The 21,249-nt window shown below is 36.5% G+C and overlaps 1 protein-coding gene across 1 annotated transcript in view; it reads left to right on the top strand.

Moving 5' to 3' along the window:
- Nucleotides 1–21,249, top strand: part of PCMT1 (protein-L-isoaspartate (D-aspartate) O-methyltransferase) — a 53,273-nt gene that overhangs the window by 18,324 nt on the left and 13,700 nt on the right. The window contains exons 5-9 of the mRNA XM_077776155.1: nucleotides 3,837–3,941; nucleotides 5,155–5,186; nucleotides 15,888–15,992; nucleotides 18,221–18,341; nucleotides 20,233–20,318. Coding sequence (XP_077632281.1) covers nucleotides 3,837–3,941; nucleotides 5,155–5,186; nucleotides 15,888–15,992; nucleotides 18,221–18,341; nucleotides 20,233–20,318 — 449 coding nt within the window. The remainder of the gene's footprint in view (nucleotides 1–3,836; nucleotides 3,942–5,154; nucleotides 5,187–15,887; nucleotides 15,993–18,220; nucleotides 18,342–20,232; nucleotides 20,319–21,249) is intronic.

The raw sequence follows: 21,249 nt of genomic DNA, 5'->3' as shown, positions 1-21,249 counted from the left end.
TCTTATGATTTTCCTCCCTCCCTCTTCTTATTTTTTTCCCCTTCCCCTCCCCCATGGTCCTCTGTTAAGTTTTTCCTGTTCCACATATGAGTGAAAACATATGGTATCTGTCCTTCTCTGCCTGACTTATTTCACTCAGCATAACACCCTTGAGCTCCATCCACGTTGCTACACATGGCCTGATTTCATTCTTATTGCCATGCAGTATTCCACTTATGTATAAACCACATCTTCTTGATCCATTCATCAGTTGATGGACATTTAGGCTGTTTCCATGATTTGGCTATTGTTGAGAGTGCTGCTGTGAACACTGGGGTGCATGGGCCCCTGGGCATCAGCACTCGGGTGAATTCCTAGCAGTAGCACAGTGTCTTCAAGATTCGTATATGTGGTAGCATGAGTCAGCATTTTTATGGCTTAATATTTTATAGAATGGATATACCACATTTTGTTTACCCATTCATCAGTTGGAGGACATTTAGGTTATTTCCACTTTTGGCTATTATGAATAATGCTCTTATGAACATTCGTGTACATGCTTTCTTGTGAACATATATTTTCATTTCTCTAGGATATACATAGAGGAATAGAATTGCTGGGTCCTGTGGTAACTCTTACCTTTAGCCATTTGGGGAACTGCCATTTTCTGAGGTGGCAGCACCATTTTACATTTCCACTTGCAGTGCATAAGGATTCTGATTTCTTCCCATCCCCGCCAATATTTGTTATCATCTGACTTTTTGATTCTAGCCGTTATAGGGGCTAGGGCTATGAAGTGGTATCTCACTGTGGTTTTAATTTGCATTTCCCTGATCATCATCTTTTCATGTACTTATTGGCCATTTGTATGCCTTTGGAGAAATGTATATTCAGATTCTTTGCACATTTTATCTCTTTACATTGAATTGTAAGAGTCCTTCATATATGCTAAATATAAGTCCTTCCCAGATACATGATTTGCAAATATTTTCTCCCATTCTATAAGTTATTTTTCACTTTCTTGATAGCATCCGTTAAGGCACAAAACCTTTTAATTTTGATGAAATCCAATTTATATTTTTTCTCTTGTTGCTTGTGCTTTTTGTATTATATGTGTGAATCCATTGCCAAATCCAAGGTCATGAGGATTTACTTCAATATAGTATCTTCTATGAGTTTTATGGTATTAGCTCTTATGTTTAGGGATTTGATCCATTTTGAGTTAATTTTTATATAGGATATGAGTTCTTTTACATGTGGCTATCCAGTTGTCCCAGCACTATTTGTTGAAAATGAATATTCTTTCATCATTGAATGGTCTTGGCATCTTTGTCAACTCATCAACTTTTAAGTTCCTTTCTTATAGGCAGTGATGTGAACATCCAAGTCCCAGACCTATGTTCTGTATTTTAGTACTCAGTGTTGTTACTCTTTTTGAGGGGAATGATTTTGTGTGTGCTTCATCTATATCCCCTGCTTCTCCTTTTCCTCTTGGAGTCTTTTAACCTCACCCCATTCCCACCCACAGATTTGCAGCAATGGCAGGAACTTTGTTGGAGTTTATTGTTTATTTCATAGGTAACTTGAAGTCTGAATATTCTCTGCCTTCTACTAACATAAAGGCATGGGTCGTGTGTGGTTTTATATATGCCCCTTCATGATCTTAGGTTGAGGATTTTTTGAGTGACTATGTGAAGAAATTCAGATTCTGGTAGCTGCTGTTACCCTCTAGAACCTGGACACTCCATAGTTAATGAATAAATTAAATAGGTTTGCATAAATATTCGAAACTTCTCATGATGCTTTTACTGAAGTCTTATTTTTTAAAATTTATATAAGTAAGCTCCACACCCGGTGTGGGGCTTGAACTCACAACCCTGAGATCAAGAGTCATGTGTTTTTCCCTTTTTTTTAAGTTTATTTATTTTAAGAAAAAGAGAGAGTGTGTGTGCACATGCATGTGAGCAGGGGAAGGGCAGAGAGAGGGAGAGAGAGAATCTCAAGCAGGAGTTGCATTATCAGCCTAGAGCCTGATGTAGGACTTGATCTCAAGAACTGTGAGATTTTGACCTGAGCCAAAATCAAGAGTCAGATGCTCAACTGACTAAGTTACCCAAATGCCCCAAGTCACATCGTCTTTCAACTGAGCCAGCTAGGCACCCCACCAAAATCTCATTTAAAAAAATTTTTTTAATGTTTTATTTATTTTTGCGAGAGAGAGATCTAGAGACAGTGTGAATAGGGGAGGATCAGAGAGAGAAGGAGACACAGAATCTGAAGCAGGCCCCAGGCTCTGAGCTAGCTGTCAGCACATAGCCTGACGTGGGGCTGGAACCCACGATCTGTGAGATCATGACCTGAGCCAAAGTCAGACGCTTAACTGACTGAGCCGCCCAGGCACCCCTAAAATCTCACTTTTTTAAAAAATAAAATGTTTAATGTTTGTTTATTTTTGAAAGAGAGAGAAAGAGAGAGACATGAAGCACGAGTTGGGGAAGGGCAGAGTGGGAAGAGACTCAAAATCCAAAGCAGGCTCCAGGCTCTGAGCTGTCAGCACATAGAGACAGAGCCCAGCGCGGGGCTCGAACTCACAAACCCTGAGGTCATGACCATGACCTGAGCTGAAGTTGGAAGCTTAACCAACTGAGCCACCCTGGTGCCCCTAAAGTCTCATTTAAAAATGGTTATTCATAAAGTAGCCAAATTCAGCAAAGCATATTTTGGGTAAAAAAATTTTATTTCTTGAATGTTAAAGTCAAGTTCATACATTTAATCTTACAGGTTTTAGATCTGTAAGGACAGGAATTATGCTATCTTGTTTACTTGTATAATCCTAAGCATATATCATTGTGTCTGATATGTATTAGACAGTAAACTTACTGAGTGAGTTAATAAGGGTCTTACTGAATAACAACATCGTACCACGAAGGTTATTCAGGTTTAACGTATTATATTTAATCTTAAAGAATTAATAGTTGGGGGACCCAAATCATATTTTTAAAAATTTTATTTATTTCTGAGAGAGAGAGAGACAGCATGAGCAGGGGAAGGGCAGAGAGAGAGGGGGAGACAGAATCTGAAACAGGCTCCAGGCTCTGAGCTGGCTGTCAGCACAGGGGGCTGGAACCCACAAACTGAGATCATGACCTGAGTTGAAGTCGGATGCTTAACCGACTGAGCCACCCAGGCGCCCCAAATATAATCATTATTGACCCTGCTTTCCTTCTTGAAAACTTCTTTTTCCCTTGGGCTTTGTAACAGTTTATGTACTTGATTTCATCTACCCTTTTGGCTGCTCTTTGTCATAATCTTTGAAGGTTCTGCTTCATTTGCACATCTCTTCAGTGTTCACTTTTGTTTTTCTTCTCTGTGTAATCTTCCCTGGCTACTTATTTCACTTCCATTGCTTCAGTTACCATCTGTATAACTAGAAATCTTTATCACTATCCTAGATCTCTTTCCTGACCTCCAGATCCACGTGTTCAGTGGACTGCTACGTATCGCCGCCTGTGTGCTCTTTAGCCCTTAACTCAATAAGTAAGTTATCTTTTTCTCCTTAACTCTGCTCCTTCTCCAGGATTTCTCAAATCAGTGTATGACATCAGCATCTCAACCATTACCCCGTTCTTCCTCCAAAGCTAGCTAGTTAGGTATACATTACCTATTGAATATAACTCAAATCCTGCTTTTCTTCATCCTTACTATCGTCACTGAGAACCAGGCTGTGTTTACCTGGGCCATTGCAACAACTGCCAGTCTTCCTCTCTTCCAATCCAGTCTCTACAGTGCAACCAGAGTAATTATTCTAAATTATGTCTAATCATCTCCCAGCTTAATGTTTGCCTCATTCGTTTCAGAAAATGGAATCATCAAAACAGATAAAGTATTTGAAGTAATGCTGGCCACAGACCGCTGCCACTATGCAAAATGTAACCCTTATATGGATTCTCCACAATCAATAGGTAAGCTTCTGGATTTCTGGAAATGTCACATTTTTGCTCATTTACTGTATAATTTTTTTAAGTAAAATTCAGTTGGGACACAGATATTATTACCTTGCTAATTTGAATTTAATGCCAGAGTAAGTTTCATAATCCCTAACATAGCCATTTCAATAAAATGATGTTATGTATATCAAGTATCTTTTCTGTTTTCTCAAACTATATATGATATATATAAAGAATAATTTTAAACATTCTTCTTAAAACATACTTTGAATGAAAATTTAAGCTGAGTGCTCTTTAGGGCCTTGATGTTGATTGAGGTTGTTTTTCACATTAATATCAGTTTTTTCAATCAATATTAAAGGAAGTAAGTTTAATAAAGTGTTTATTGATTTCTCTGCTTCACTTGCCCTGAGTCTTTTGGTTTGTGCTTGGTTTCAGAAAGTTATTTATTTAACTCCTTCTCCTGAAGCAGTTTTTGCTGAACTGCTGAGCCTTGGCAGTGGGCGCCTTTGAGGCTTAGAAGTGCCTCAGGATCCTGTGGGCCAGCCGCCATGCTTTCTCCTTTCGAAGCACTGTAACAGTCAGCAGAGAAGATCCTGGGGAGCTTCTGAACCCCGAAGGCACCTGCTACCACCGCTCAGTGAAAATTGCTTCAGATGCAGAAGCAGGTAAATAAGTTTTGAGAAAGCAGCACTGGGAGAAAAAACTTGAAAGCTAAACACTATAAAAAGGATGTGAATTACCATCAGGTAATAGTATAAAGAGTAAATGGAAGTAGTTACTAGTGTCTTAAGCTACTTTGATTGCCAGTTAGTTGCTCAATAAGTTGCCGGAAATGTGAAGCAACTCACTTTGCAAAGGTTTTGCATACCTATTGTATATGGAAGTGTGTTTTCTTTTTATAAAGCTGGAGAAGAAAACAAGCCATAAACTTACCAACTCAACTTCTTGACATTTTTACTTTCTTAGCTAACTATACGAGAGAAGACATTTTTAGAAATAGCGGAGCGTTGTACTAGAAGAGTGCATTAGCTTTTGGCATAATTGTATTTTCTTTTTTTAATTGCTACTTGACAGTACTCTAAAATGCAAAATTAAAGTTATATTTTCTTGAGATCATAAAAACAAAAAATATTTTATGACAAAGAATTTATGGATGTGAGGAAAGGAGTTTCACTGGTACGTTTTTGCAGCTGAATGTGTCAGTAGTTCTCTTCTTCTTTTGCAGGTTTCCAAGCAACAATCAGTGCTCCACACATGGTAAGTTAACTTTGGTCATTTGGGCACAAATGGATCACATTTGTCCTCTAAGATCATTTTTTTTTCAGTAAAAAAGGTTTAAAGAAAGTTAAACTTAATTACATCAGTTTTATCATCTCTGAGTTATTTCAGTTGGTAATGAGCCTCTTCTTAATCCATGATCTGTAGAAGGAAGCCTTCTTGGTAGGGATGTCATTAAAGTTTTGTTGGTTGTCATTGGTATCTAATCATGTAAAAATTGGATATAAAAGGTTATTTAGTGATGAGTGAATTAAGGGAGAGAGTATTTTATTTTTTATTTTTTTTATGTTTTATTTTTTTCTGAGAGAGACAGACAGACAGACAGACAGCATGAACAGGGGAGGGTCAGAGAGAGAGGGAGACACAGAATCTGAAACAGGCTCCAGGCTCTGAGCTAGCTGTCAGCACAGAGCCCAACGTGGGGCTCGAGCCCACGAACCGTGAGATCACGACCTGAACTAAAGTCTGACGCTTAACCGACTGAGCCACCCAGGCGCCCCTGGAAAGAGTATTTTAAATGATCCAATGGACATGTTGTAGAAATCTCAAGTTGAATATTATTTCTTTTATTTAATATTTTATTTGGAAAATTCATTCGGGACTGGTCAAAGTATTGCAGCTATGAAACTTTATAGCTTTGAGAAGGACCTATTTTAAGTTATCTAACATTTTCAATCTGTTGGGAATTTTGTTGGGTTTTAAATGTCAGTTATTTGAATGAGGACTCTGTTGGTTTTTGGAGAAAAAAACAATAGCTTTTCTGATTCTCTGAAAGTATTTGGGGTTGGATAAGCTCTTATTTAAGCGTAAAGGCTTCTTTTATCAAAATAAATTCACATATATGATGAATTGTTAATTATACTAGAAGAACATGTAGGGAAATTATTATTTATTAGCCTTAAATAGAAATGCCTTCTTAAAACATGACAAGAGGCACCCAGATAGCTTAGTCGGTTAAGTGTCCGACTTCAGCTCACTTCATGATCTCATGGGTCATGGGTTCAAGCCCCACGTCGGGCTCTGTGCTGACAGCCTAGAGCCTGGAGCCTGCTTCAGATTCTGTTTCCCTCTCTTCTGCCCCTTCCCCACTCATGCTCTGTCTCTGTCTCTCTCTCTCAAAAATAAATAAACATTAAAAAATAAAAATAAAACATGACAAAAGACAAAGAAGTCATGAAAAAACCTGATATATTTTGCAACATAAAAATTTGGGATTTCTGGCATACCTGGATGGCTCAGTCGGCTAAGCATCTGACTTCAGCTCAGGTCATGATCTCACAGTCTGTGAGTTCAAGCCCCATGTTGGGTTCTATGCTGATAGCGCAGAGCCTAGAATCTGCTGCAGATTCTGTCTCCCTCTCTCTCTGCCCTTCCCCCACTTGCACTTTGTCTCTCTCTGCAAAATAAATAAACGTTAAAAAAATTTTTTTTTAATTTTGGATTTCTGCAGAGAAAAAAATGTTATAAGCAAAATTAAAAGAAGAAAAACTGAGGGGTTCTATAGGTAGAGTACAAAAATGATAATTCATAGAAGAAGAAATACAGATGACATTAGCGCTTAAACAAATGAAAAGACGTTATTTTCATTTATATTTATATACTTAGTAAATTACACATTAGTATTGTAGTAAAGTGCCATTTTTCATGAACAAATTGTCAGAGATCAAAAAGCTTAATACTTTGTACTGGAAAGGGGAAGCTGACAATTAATATACTTTTTTGTTGAGAGTACATTGGTAGTGTTGGAAAGCAATTTGGCATATCTATGAAATGTGAAATAAATATACCTTACACTTCAGTTTTATTTCAAGATATTTATCCTTGAATAATATTTTTTATAGGTACAAAATGACTAACAATGTTCATTCTACATTATTTATAATAGCAAAAAAACAAAAACAAAAAGTGATCATGAATAGTCCATTAATAGTTGGTGGTTAATAATTATAGTATTTCCATACAGTAAAATACTGTGAAGCTGTTAAATGAGTAGTCTCTATAGGGACCAGGATGGCAAGATGTTCAGCAAACATTAAGTATAATAGTAGAGTACAGAAGAGTGTTTGGAGTATTCTGTAACAGACAAAAATCAAACCTGCACATGTATACATATGTCTTCCTGTAGGCATCAAAACTAAGACTGGTTTCTTCTAAGGTCAGAATTAGATGATTGGAAGGATTTGAGCGAAAGTAAGATCTGCTTTTCACTCTGCACTCTGTATGTTATCAATTTCTTTCTGTTTTCTTCTTCCCTTTTTTAAGTTTATTTATTTACTTAAGGTATCTCTACACGCAAAGCTCAAACTCCCAACCCCCCAGATCAAGAGTCGCTTCTGACAGACAGCCAGATTCCTCCTCTTTTGTTTTTTTCTTTTCTTTTTCTTCTTTTTTTATTAAAAACAATTTTTTTAATGTTTTATTTATTTCTGAGAGAGAGAGAGAGGCAGCCGTGAGCAGGGAAGGGGCAGAGAGAAAGGGAGACACAGAATCCCAAGCAGGCTTCAGGCTCTGGGCTGTCAGCACAGAGCCTGACGTGGGGCTCAAACTCCTGAACCTTGAGATCATGACTTGAGCAGAAGTCAGATGCTTAACTGACTGAGCCACCCAGGCTCCCCTTTTATTTTCTAAAACATGATATAGGAAGGTGTTTTTTTTTAATGCATTAACTATTAAAAGAAATGAATAATTTAAAACAAGTGTAGTCTTAAAATTCCTGCAAGCAGTTTGAAGTACAACTCAAAGCAAAAGATTTATGTAGAGGCATTCATTTAATTCTCAAAGTTATTTTGAAGAATTGGTATCTTACATGTTTGGGAAATTGACTGGAGGGGAATGTCTTCAGATATTAAAGAAAATACTGCATGGATTTTTCTTTTCCCCTGAAGCTTGGTGCTGAGTATCCAGTTCACTGCCAAAGAAAACATGGCAATAACTCTATAGCAGAGGATGCCTTTTTTAGACCAAAAAAAATAAATTAGTTAATTAAAACTTTGGTAAGCTACAATTCACACACTGTAAAATTCACACCTTTAAAGTCTATAATTCTATGGTTTTTAGTCTATTCAGAGTTGTACAAACATCATCACTATTCTAATTTCACAACATTTTCCTCAGCTCAAAACTTAATGCTGTACTCATAGCAGCCAATTCCCACCCCTCCTCATCTGGCAAGGTCCTGGCAATTACTAACGTGCTTTTTACCTCTGTCTCTTCTGGACATTTAGCATAAATGGAATGATACAATATGTAGCATTTTGCAACTGGCTTTTTATCTTTGCAGTATTTTCAAGGTTTGTATTGTAGCATGCATCACTACTTCATTTCTTTTTCTTGCGGAGTAATACTCCATTGTATGAATATACCACACTTTGCTTTCTTGTCAGTTGGTAGACATTTGGGTTGTTCCCACTTTCTAGCTACTGTGATTAATCCTACTAAGAACATTAAAGTACAGGCTTTTGTGTGCATGTGTGTTTTCAGTTCTTAGGAATGGAATTGGGAGATCGTATGGTGATTCTTTATTTAACATTTTGAAGAATGGCCAACTGTTTTCCAGATGGCTTCACTGTTTTACATTGCTACCAGCAGCATACAGATGGGGGTTTCAGTTTCTCCGTTTTCTTGTCAACACTTGTTATTGTGTGCTTTCTTTATTTTATCCATCCTAGAAGCTGTGAAGTGGTATATTATTGTGGTTTTGACTTCATTGCCCTACTGGTAATGATGTTGAACATCTTTTCATGTGTTAATTGACCATTTGTAGATCTTTGGAGAAATGTCTATTCATATCCTTTTCTGTTTCTTAGTTGAGTTGTCTTTGAGGAAAAGGACGCATTTAAAACATAATTGTGGTATAATGCATATAACATAAAACTTACTAAACCTTAACCCTTTTTTTTAATGTTTATTTTTTGAGAGAGAGAGCACAGGTACACATGACCAACGGAGGGGCAGAGCAAGAGAGGAAGAGAGAGAATCCCAAGCAGGCTTCACATTTAGCACAGGGGCTGCTATAGGGCTTGACCTCATGACTGTGAGATCATGACCTGAGCCAGAATCAAGAGTGAGATGCTCAACTGACTGAAGCCACTCAGGCGCCCCTTAACCATTTTATAAGCATATAGTTCAGTAGTATTAAATACTTTGATAGTGTTGTGTAACCAGTCTCCAAAACTCTTTTCATCTTGCAAAACTAAAACTCTGTACCCATTCAACAATAATTTCCCATTTCCTGGTCTTCCTAGCCCCAGGTGATCTATTATTATTATAGATAATAATTCTATTTTCTATCTTTAAGAGTTTGACTACTGGATACCTCATAAGTGGAATCATATAATATTGGTTTTTTTATGACTGTTTTATTTCACTTAGTGTAATGTCCTCAAGGTTCATCTATGTCATAGCTCTTATGAGAATTTTCTTACAAAAAGGATGCATTTTTAATCACTTATATTTCCTTATCTATGTCTGTTAATAAAGAAAACGTGTGTATTTATGTGTATGTATACAGTTACGCAGTAGAGCTATACCTACGTACATGTGTGCAGGCAGTTATAATACCATGTCCTTTGATGCTTGCGGAACCAGGATTTGAGTAGAATGAAATAATATTAATTGTACATATGAACAAACATTGTAATGTGAACAAACATTTGTGATCTTATTGCATAGATCTTAGAAGTATTAAAAGAGAAATGAGCAAAGAGAAATAACATCTCTATTTAATGAACTTTAAAATTGCAGACTTGGAAGTAACTATAACTCTGGAATATTTTCCAAAGGCTCAATTGAAAATGTGATATGTGTATTGTGCAGGTGATTAAAAGCAAAGTGTTAAAATGGCATCCCAGTAGCAGTGAGCACACTTAGCATGGAGATATTGAATCCTAAGTATCATTTCTCCCTAAAGAGACTAAAGCTCCTTGGAGAAGTGGCTGAATATTGGGAAGTAAGAAAATCCATCAAAGGTTGATGGATGATGTTGGAAGGACATAGGAGCAGGTTTAAGGAGACTGCCAGAGGCCAGTTGGAGATAATTTGAAGATTGGGGAAAATGATACATAATGAAGATAACGTATTGTAACATAGTGAATCAGAAACAAAAGTCCATGAGTTCATAAAGATTAAAAGCAAGACCAAAAATGAAAAACAGAAGAATGCCAATAATACATATGAAGGGAATAGTAGAATTTTTTAAAAAATCACTATTTGGGGGGCACCTGGGTGGCTTAGTTGGCTAAGTGTCCAACTCTTGATTTCAGCGCTCCAGTCATGATCTCTTGGTTCGTGAGTTTGAGCCAACATTGGGCTTTGCACTAACAGTGTGGAGCCTGCTTGGGATTCTCGCTCCCCTTCTGTCTCTGCCTCTCCTCTGCTTGGGTGCACTCTCACTCTCTCTCTCAAAATAAAGAAACATTAAAAAATAAATATATTTTAAAAATAAGTAAAATTTAAAAAAAATTACTATTTTTAAAAAATCAATATAATGATTAAATTGGGCAGAAATCATCAATTAATCTAAAACAATTAGAGGGGGTGCCTGGGTGGCTCAGTTTTTCTTTTTTTTTTTTTTAAAGCTTATTTATTTATTTATTTTGTGAGACAGACAGAGCAGGAAAGGGGCAAAGAGAAAGGGAGAAAGAATCTCAAGTAGGCTCCATGCTCTCAGTGCAGAGCCCAACATGGGGTCAAACTCATGAGCTGTGAGATCAGGACCTGAGCTGAAATCAAGGGTAGGACCCTTAACTGACTGGGCCACCCCGGTGCCTCAGTAGTCAGTGTTCTGAAGAACAGAAAAGTAGTAGGTGGGGAGGAGAATTGAAGGGAAAATTATTTTACTTTGACAAATAAAATGCATAATCCTTGAATGGATTAGGGTAAAAACAGTTATAAAGGACATTTTAGGGACAGTTGAGGAAATTTGAGTACAGTGCATATGTTGGATGATAATAAATTGATGATTTTCACAAGTGTGGTAATGGTGATGTGGTTGCAAAGGGAGATGTCCTAGGCTTTTTTTTTGGCATGTGCACGCTGAAGTATTTTGCTGTGAAGTATCCTAATGTCTACAGCCTATTTTCAGATAGTTTGGAAAAACAGTATGGCACAATATATAAACAATTGGTGACTGTATATGAGAAAAAAAGGGTATTCATTGTGTTTGTGGGTTTGAAATTTTCCATAATTATTAAAAAAAACTTTTAAAAATATTTTTAAATGTTATTTTTTAATGTATATTTCTTTGTAAGAGAGAGCAAGACAGAGCATGAGTGGGGGAGGGGCAGAGAGAGAAGAAGACACAGAATCCGAAACAGGCTCCAGGCTCTGAGCTGTCAGCACAGAGCCTGACACGGGGCTCGAACTCCTGAACTGTGAAATCATGACCTGAGCCAAAGTCGGACGCTTAACCAAGCACCCCTGTGTTTGTTTATTTTTGAGAAAGAGACAGAGCGTGAGTTGGGGAGGGGCAGAGGGAGAAGGAGACACAGACTCTGAAGCAGGCTCTGGGCTCCCAGCTGTCAGCACAGAGCCCAACACAGGGCTCAAACTCACGAACCCTGAGATCATGACGTGAGCTGAAGTCAGACACTTAAGTTAAAAAAACTTTTAAATAACTGTTAATTTGGGAATTAGAAATAAACATGGGTTATCCAGAAAAATTTTAGCTAGGGTGATAAAAGCATTAAAAATGCTAATAATTGTGATTGAAGGCCCAGACAATAACTCAGCATACTCCCCTTTTAAAAAGCAAATCTTGTACAGACATACTGCTGAAAAAATATTCCTGGGTTTCTTTTGGAATTAAAATGGTATAGTACTGCATATAAATTGGGAATTGGCATCTTAAAGAAGTCCCTTATTGTTCTTTAATTTCTGGATCAGGAAAGCCAAGTATTAGGGGAGTTATTTTGTTTCTTTGGTTACTTCCATGTTCCTATAGTGTGATACTTGTTATCTTATTATTAATAGTAATTATTAAACCTCATAACTGGTTGTTATAAGAATCTGATGAAAGTTACTTCTGATGTTTAATCCAGAACTTTTTCATAGTACCAATGTTTTTCACTCTTTAGACAAGAGCCTCTTTTGCAAAGCATTCTTTGTGGAAAATTGGTAAAATTAGTTCTCTATTACTCTTTTCCCAAAACACACCCCTCCCTCAGTGTACATTTGTGTGTTATCCCTCAAGGGGTTCTGTGGAATATTAATGATTTTCTGGAACACTGTTTGAAAACCATTGGATTGTGTGTGACTGTATCTGTTAAAGGCCTTTTGCCCATTTTATGTTAGTTGTGGAATAGTAGCCTTAACTTTTTCTTTTTTAACTTTTTAATATGGAAAGTTTCCAACACCGCATATGCAAATAGAATACTATAATGAACACTCATGTAGCCATCATCACCTTTAATAATTACCCAAAATTTATTAATCTTGTTTTATTTTTATTTTGTCTTCCTCTTGCTGAACTATTTAAACACAAACCTCAAAACATAGTATTATTCACCCCTCAATATTACTTAAATATAAATTTGATGACTTTAAAAACAGCCACAATATTATATCATACCTAACAATGTTCCTTGGTATGTTATGTTATCTTAAAAACTAGTCCATGTTCAAACTTTACCAGATGTTTCCAAAAAGTTGTTTTCCGGTTGATTTGCTTAAATCAGGATTCAAACAAGGTCCAGACATTACATCTTTTCAGTCTTTTTCAGTCTTCTTAGTATATCTTTTAATTTATTTTTTTTTATTTTTTTGGATTTTTTAAATTTAATTTTGAGACAGAGACAGAGCACGAGTGGGGCAGGGGCACAGAGAGAGGGAGACACAGAATCTGAAACAGGCTCCAGGCTCTGAGCTGTCAGCACAGAACCTGATGTGGGGCTCAAACCCACGAACCGTGAGATCGTGACCTGAGCTGTAGTCGGAAACTTAACTGACTGAGCCACCCAGGTGCCCCAGTATCTTTTAATTTTAAAAGTCTCCTTTTTTTTTTTTTTAATACTTCTTATTTATGGACAAAACTCACCCATTTGTCCTGTAGAATTTCCCATATTCTAAACTTGGTTAAGATTGTTTCCTATTGGTACTTGTCCCCTCTACCCCAACCTTTTGGTCACGTAAATTAGTTTTCTAAGTAGGGAGTTTCCAGTCTGTCCTCTATTTTGAAAATTACCTGTTTCTGATGCTTAAAAACTTTTTTCTTTTAACAGAATTTCAGACTTACAGAAAAGTTGTAAGAATAGTACAAGTAATTCCTATGTACTTTTTACCCATATTCCCCAAATGTTAACCTTACTACATTTTCTTTATCATTTTTTCATTCTTTCTCTTTTTTTTTTGTATATGTATATGAAATATATGTATTTCCTTTTTAATGAACTCTTTGGGAATAATTTGTGGATAGAATGCTCTTTACCTTTAAAAATGGGACATTCTTAATAACCACAGTATCAAAATCAGGAAATGAACATTAATACAACACTGTTAGCCAGTTGACAGACCTTACTTAAATTTCATCAGTTGTTCTGGTTAGGTCGTTTACTGGAAAATACAATTAATTACAGAACTAGAGTTTCATTCAGTTGTCATGTCTTTTTAGTCTTCTTTAATCTGAAACAGTTCCTTACTCTTTTCTTTTATGGTCTTGAAAGTTTTTGTGAATACAGGCCAGTTATTTTCTAGAATGTTCCTCAATTTGGGTTTATCTCCTATTTCCTCATGATCAGATATGGGTTATGCATTTTTGCCTGGAATATTCCAGAAGGGATGTATTTTAACAGTTGCCATATGATGTCAATGTGTCCCATTATTAGTGATACAGTTTTGATCATCTGATTAAGGTAGTGTCAGGTTTCTCCACTGAGAAACTTTTTTCTGAATTCCACTACAGTTTTCATTTTTATAATTTAATAAGTGTTTTGGGTAAATACTTTGAGATTATGTAAATAGCCTGTTATTCCTCAAATGATTACTACTAGTTTCAGCATCCATTATTTTTGCTGAATCAGTTATTACTGAAGTGGTTGCCAAATGGCAATTTCCTGAGTTCATCATTTCATCAATATGAATTGATTGAGATAGCTTCCCCTTACTCTCCTATTTATATCTGTATAGAGTATGTATTTACTTATTATCACTATGGATTCATGAATATGTATTTTTATCAGCCATGATCTAGTAATGTTTATTGATACTGGATCTGATGATTTTTAATACTGAACATAAGCAGACATTTAAAGACAGCTTTTGAGATAACATTCATTGTTTTTTTTTTAAACATTTATTAGTTCTAACTTCATATTTTGGAAAAGCACTGAAATGTAAGTTTATAACCCATAGGATTTCATTTGATTAATAATTTATATATACTATAAACATAAAAATGTATATCCTTTGACCCCCTCAATTCTAAGAATTTATAAAGACATTATACCCTTTTAAAGGGTACAATATAATCATTTTTATAATAAATGGATTCTTTTTTTAAATGTTTTATTTATTTCTAGGAGAGAGAGAGAGAGAGAGACAGCGTGAGCAGGGGAGGGTCAGAGAGAGAGGGAGTCACAGACTGAAACAGGCTCCAGGCTCTGAGCTGGCAGTCAGCACAGAGCCCGACGCGGGGCTCGAACCCACGAACCATGAGATCACGACCTAAGCGAAAGTCGGATGCTTAACCGATTAAGCCACCCAGGCGCCCCAGAGGTTATAATAAATGGATTCTAAAAATACTAGTAATCATTTGAAGAATAACAGAATATGTATACCCTGTTTAAAATTTTATTTTTGAGAGAGACCGTGTGCAAGCAGGGGAGAGGGGCAGATGGAGAGAGAGAGAATCTTTTTTATTTATTTATTTTTAATGTTTATTTATTTTTGAGAGAGAGAGCCAGCAGGGGAGGGGCGGAGAAAGAGGGAGACACAGAATCCAAACCAGGCTCTAGGCTCTGAGCAGCACAGAGCCCGACACGGTGTTCGAACCCACAAACTGCAAGATCGTGACCTGAGCCGAAGTTGGACACTTAACCAGCTGAGCCACCCAGGCACCCTGGGAGAGAGACAGAGTCTTAAGCATGCTCCATGCTCAGCACAGAGCCCAACATGGGGCTGACTCCCACAACCCTGAGCCTAAATCAAGAGTTAGACGCTCAACAGACTGAGCGACCCAGGAGCCCCTACAACTATAAGTTTTAAGATTGTTTTGTTTATTTTATTATAGAAGATTGGAGGTAACTTAAATATCCCTCATTAGGGATTTTTTGGGGGGAGGATTTTTGTTATAATAATTTCATATAAGAATGTACTCCTGAGCCATAAAAAAGAATGAACAGGCCTTTTAAGTATTGATAAGTAAGGTTCTTCAAGATATAATAAATGAAAAAAATAGATACATGTTTGCTTGTATATACATAGAATGGATATGTTTTGAAGGAAACACAAGAAATTGACAACATTGGTTGCCTTTAGGGAGTGAAACTGGACAGGGATGGGGAAGGTTGGGGACAGGAGTGTGGTGGAGACTTCGCTATAAAAGTATATAGTATGTCGTGTTTTCATTATCTTGGTAGATGACAATACGAGAAAAATTGGCATGAAACTGGCAACTCTATATACCGTGGTATATATACTTTACAGAGTATTGAAAAAATGAATATTTGCTTTGTTTTCTTTTGGCAGCATGCATATGCACTAGAACTTCTATTTGATCAATTGCATGAAGGAGCTAAAGCTCTTGATGTGGGATCTGGAAGTGGAATCCTTACTGCATGTTTTGCACGTATGGTAAGACCTTTATTTTGCATTCTGCCTCCAGTAGAAGTATATTATATATTTGGCTGTATATTTCTTTACTAGCAGTTTTTGAGGTGTTTTTTTTTAATCCAATTAAAATAGCAGTTGGAATATGTATCATTTAGGATTCTTGTTGCAAGTAACAGAAGGTTCAGTCCAAACTGGCAGAGGTAACAAGGGAATTTACTTGGTTTGTATAATGGAAACGTCTAGGGTGTATCTGACTTTTTGTGTGGCTGGATTCAAAAGAAGATCGGATGTTGTTACCGACATTGGGTTTCTCTCTGGTTCTGGTTTGGCTTTGCTTTCCTCCAAATGTTGGCTTCAGACAGGCTCTTCGCTTGTGATCACAAGATGGCAACCAGTAGTTCCCAAAGTGCGTTCCTCCGCATTCGCAGCCAGCAGAAAATAGTATAGAGAGTCTGGTTTCCAGACACTCTTGCAGGGTTATTAGAAAAAGGGTAGAGCTTATCCTTTCTAAGAAAAGTGCTCTTAGAAAAATGTGGTGTTTATTCTACTTCAAGTTTTATCACCAGAGGCATATCTGGTAAGTGACTCTCCAGTAGTCTGGGAGGCCTACTCGGGCACCTTGAGCAAAAGTTTATCTGTACTCAGATAATCAAGTCAATCTGATTATGAAAAGTCTTATCCCTAGAGGCCAGATAGGAAGGTTCTGGTCTAGTTAAGTTGGGATTTAGGGATGATGCATCTTGGACCAGAATCTGTCTAACCTGCTGTACGTATGTAATTGGCAGGCCAGACCACTAGCATGTAAGCTCCAGGGAGGTGGGAATTGTATTCTTTTTTTTCACTGAAGTATCCATCCAGAACAGTGCCCGTTACATAATAAGGAGTCAAGTAATTTTTTTCCCAGTTGTTTTACTTGTTTTACAGAAGCTAAGCCATCATTAATGGAGTATTAAGATTTTTTAAAATCAAAGCTTAGTATTTAAATAGTGATGTTCTCGATACTTGACATATTTATGGTTTCAGAGAAAACTTCACTTTTTAAAAATCATTAGATTTCTGAGTAATCTTTTTTAAAAGTGTTAATGTTTTTCTCAAATTTACCATGTGCTAATCAGTGTTCTAAGTGCTTTTAATTCTCACATCACTATGAGGTATGTACCCTTTTCCTCCTCATTTTACAGCTGAGGAACCTGATTCACAGAGTAACTTACCAAGGTTCTATAGTTATAAATAAGTGATGAAGCTTAGCTGTGAACCCAGTTAGTCTGGCTTCAGAGTCTTTATTGTGTTATTTTACAACTTATATTTAGGGCCTTTTAATATTTTTTTGTATTTTATATTTTCTGCATATGGCAGTAGAATCGGGTACAGAAATTCCTACAGAATTTTTTACATAACATTTTAATATTTAAAGTGACACTTTTATTTTTATTTCTTATTTATTTATGTGTTTATTTATGTATCTATTTTGAGAGAGAAAGAGAGGGTGAGCAGGAAAGGGAGCAGAGAGCAGAGAGAGGGAGAGAAAGGATCCCAAGCAGGCCCCATGCTGTCGGTGCAGAGCCTGGTAGTGGGCTCACACTCATGATCTGTGAGATTATGACCTGAGTTGAAACGAAGAGCTGGATACTTAACCAACCGAGCCACCTAGGTGCCCCTATTTATTTATTTATTCATTCATTCATTCATTCATTCATTCATTTATTTATTTAGTGCATGCGAGCAGGAGAGAGGGATGGAGAGGGGAAATCTTAAGCAGGCTCCATGCTCAGCGTAGAGCCTGATATGGAGCTCAATCCCACAACCCTGGGATCATGACCTGAGCTGAAATCAAGAGTCAGATGCTTAACTGACTGAGCCACTTGAGTTTCCCTAAAGCCATACTTTTAGATGGAATTTAAATTAAAAATGATTGTGCAAACTACCATTTAATATTGGCAGTTAAATCTTACTTCAAGTTTAGGGTTTAATACTCAGAAATCTAAGAAAGAGGATTTTTTTTTTAGTATTGCAAGTTGTAATTTATTCTAGCTTAATTACTGAAATAGATTTATCCACTTGAAAGGTATAGCTGAGAAAGTTATATTTAGTAAATATTTTATTGTATATTGAATAACCATATAATTGGAGGCTTGAACTGTTTTCATTTCACGTTGCAGAATATGACTTTAAGTGAGGAAACCCTTTAATGACACTTCAGAAAGACAAATTTAGGCCAGTGAGCTGTTGAATTATTTCCTCATTTCCAGGTTGGATCTGCTGGAAAAGTCATAGGAATTGACCACATTAAAGAGCTAGTAGACGACTCAATAAATAATGTCAAAAAGGATGATCCAATGCTTTTGTCTTCCGGGAGAGTGCAGCTGGTTGGTGAGTATCAGAAAACTGTAAAAATCTCCTCTCTAGAGAATTTTTATTTTCAGAAGATCCCGTGCAAGCTAAATAGTACTCAAGCTAGTTTTTGCCTTTTTTTTTTTTTCCCAACATTCACTTTAAAGTAGTAACTAAGGAAACAGTTACTGTAAACTGTTAGGCTGGCTCTGCTTTGACCATGGATGGTGACGTGACTGTCCACTGTTTCAGAAAATGCTCATGTTGTGAGTTCTTTTTTCATTGCTTTCTAAGAAGTAATAGCGAAATGGCAAGTGCCTGTTATAAAAAATTTAAAGTGCAGAAATGTGTAAGATAAAAAAGAAACCCCCTCCTTTTCCCTCTTAATTTTTCTAGACATAATATATGTGAATAAATATACATATACACACTTTTTTTTAAATTGACTCCTACGTTCTGTTCTGTAGTTTGCTTTTCTCCATTCAGTGGTATACAGCGGACATATTTCCACGAGAACACACTTTGTCCTGTTACAAGAAACAACAAACATCAAAACACGCTTAAAGCATAAATGAGAAGCTTAGCAAACACCTTTTGAATTACCACACTGATCAAGAAAGGGCACGTTATTGGCAGCTTGCATGTCCTCTGCATGCTTTTCCCTCCTCAGAACTCTTTCCCTGCTCCTTGGTGGTAACCAGTGTCATTACTTACGTTCATTTACTACCTAATGCGCTTCCGTAGACAATGTTTGATTTAATTTTGAACTTTAAATAAATGAAACCATACTGTATATAGTCTATGATAAATGACTTCTTTCATTCAATGTTATATTTGTAAGACTCATCCATCTTATCATATGGTTAATTTTTATTGCTGTATAATATTCTACTGTAAAAGTGTTTATTCTACCACAGATGGATATTTTGAGTTGTTTCTAACTTGGAGAATTAGAAAGCTGCTATGAACAAATGTGTACAAAGGACCAAATGCATATATGCACTCATAATGCAAGCATTTATTTATGTAGAGTATTATTGTAAGTTTGTAGGGAACCATAGATACTGTTATTTTTTTAATGTTTTATTTATTTCTGAGAGAGAGACAACATGAGCAGGGTAGGGGTCAGAGAGAGAGGAAGAGACAGAATCCAAAATAGGCTCCAGGCTCTGAGCTAGCACAGAGCCCGACGCGGGGCTCGAACCCACCAACTGTGAGATCATGACCTGAGCCGAAGTCGGACACCCAACCAACTGAGCCACCCAGGCGCCCCTGCAAAACTTTTTAAAAGTGATCGAACCAGTTTACATTGTGTTCTATATCTTATCAACACTTGATACTGTTAGATTTTTCTTTTTACCCACTTAGTGAGTATAGAGCAGTGTCTCTTTATGGTTTTAATTTTGTATTTTCCTCTTAACCAGTGAGGTCGAACATTGTTTCTTTTGTTTGACCATTTTCAGCTATTCAGTTGTTCATATTTCTCTTTATAGACTTCTATAGATTAGCCCTTTGTCTTTTTGTACATATTGTAATCTCTTCTCCCACTCCATAGCTTGCCTTTTCACTCATATTGGTACTTTCTTGATAAATAGAAATACTTAATTTTAATGTATCAGACTTACCAGCTTCTTTCTGCTTTCTGTGTCCTCTTTAAGGCTACTCTAAAATCATGAAGATATGACTCTATGTTATTTCTCAGAAGCATTATCATTTTACCTTTTCACATTTAGATCTTTGATCTTTCTGACATTGATTTTTATATATGTAAGAGGTAGAGGTTCAAGTATATATTTTCTCATATAAATATCCTGGTGTCCCAGCATCATTTATTAAGTCTCTCTTGCTCTGCTTTAAACCTCCTATAATTCTTCACAGTGGGTAGTTCGATCCGAACAGATTTTTAAAAGCATGATTTCTTTTCTTTCAGTGGGAGATGGAAGAATGGGATATGCCGAAGAAGCCCCTTATGATGCTATTCATGTAGGAGCTGCAGCCCCAGTTGTGCCCCAGGCAGTGAGTTGGGTTTTTTCCCTGTGTTTTTGTGCTTTCGTCAACTAAAGCTATAAAAGATTTATAGAGAAATGACTTCTGGATGATGTTCAAAACATATTTAGACTTTTATGTCATGCATTTTAATTATACTTAGTACGCAGGTTTTTTTTTTCATATACAGAGTTGTGTAAATGGTTTGAAGATTACTAAATCACAATTTGTAGCTGTCTTATTTGAAGCAGTGTTTGATCCATTTAAGAACTAGTATTCTAATAGAATTAGGAAAATCCATCTGGAGTTTATAATCTGATAATCACTTGGTATTTTATTAAATACCAAAACATGCAAGATTGTTGAGTGCATGGGTGAGACCCAGAAGTATTTGTCATCCACTTTACCCTCACAAAGCTTATATTCTGGATATAAGTGTCATACATATAACAGGGAAATTAACGATGTGATAGCATATCATCGCCACGTAATACATATTGATGGGTTAAGAAAATCCGTACTGTAAGAGTTCAAGGGAGAGAGGCAATGGAATGGAGTCATCAGTGAAACTATATGCAGGAATGGAATTGGAACTGAATCTTAAAGAACAGTAGGGTTTGCATAGTTGCGATAAGAGGGAAGGATATTCTAGTATTGTATATTACATAAGCAAAAAATATTTAAGTACAAAGTTGGTTTTTTATTTTAGTAAGACTGATAAACATGTCACCCTTAATAATCCTTGATTAAGTTCACTGAGATCTTAGGCTTCTATGGTGTCTGAGTTTTCCACAGTTCTGGACTAGATGACTCGGGGCCGAGAGGGACACTGCCTCTTCTGCCCAGTCTCAGCCACTCCTCAGTTTGGAAAAGTTCTTTTCTATATGTGGAGATGAGTTCATGAGAAGCTAAAAGTTAGGGAGCTTGTTCTGGTCATTGACTTGCTGCTTATTGGTTGAAT

This window comes from Crocuta crocuta, unplaced genomic scaffold, assembly GCF_008692635.1.
Source record: "Crocuta crocuta isolate KB4526 unplaced genomic scaffold, BGI_CrCroc_1.0 scaffold25, whole genome shotgun sequence".
Classification (NCBI taxonomy): Eukaryota; Metazoa; Chordata; class Mammalia; order Carnivora; family Hyaenidae; genus Crocuta; species Crocuta crocuta.
This window is presented reverse-complemented; position numbering and strand designations above follow the sequence as displayed.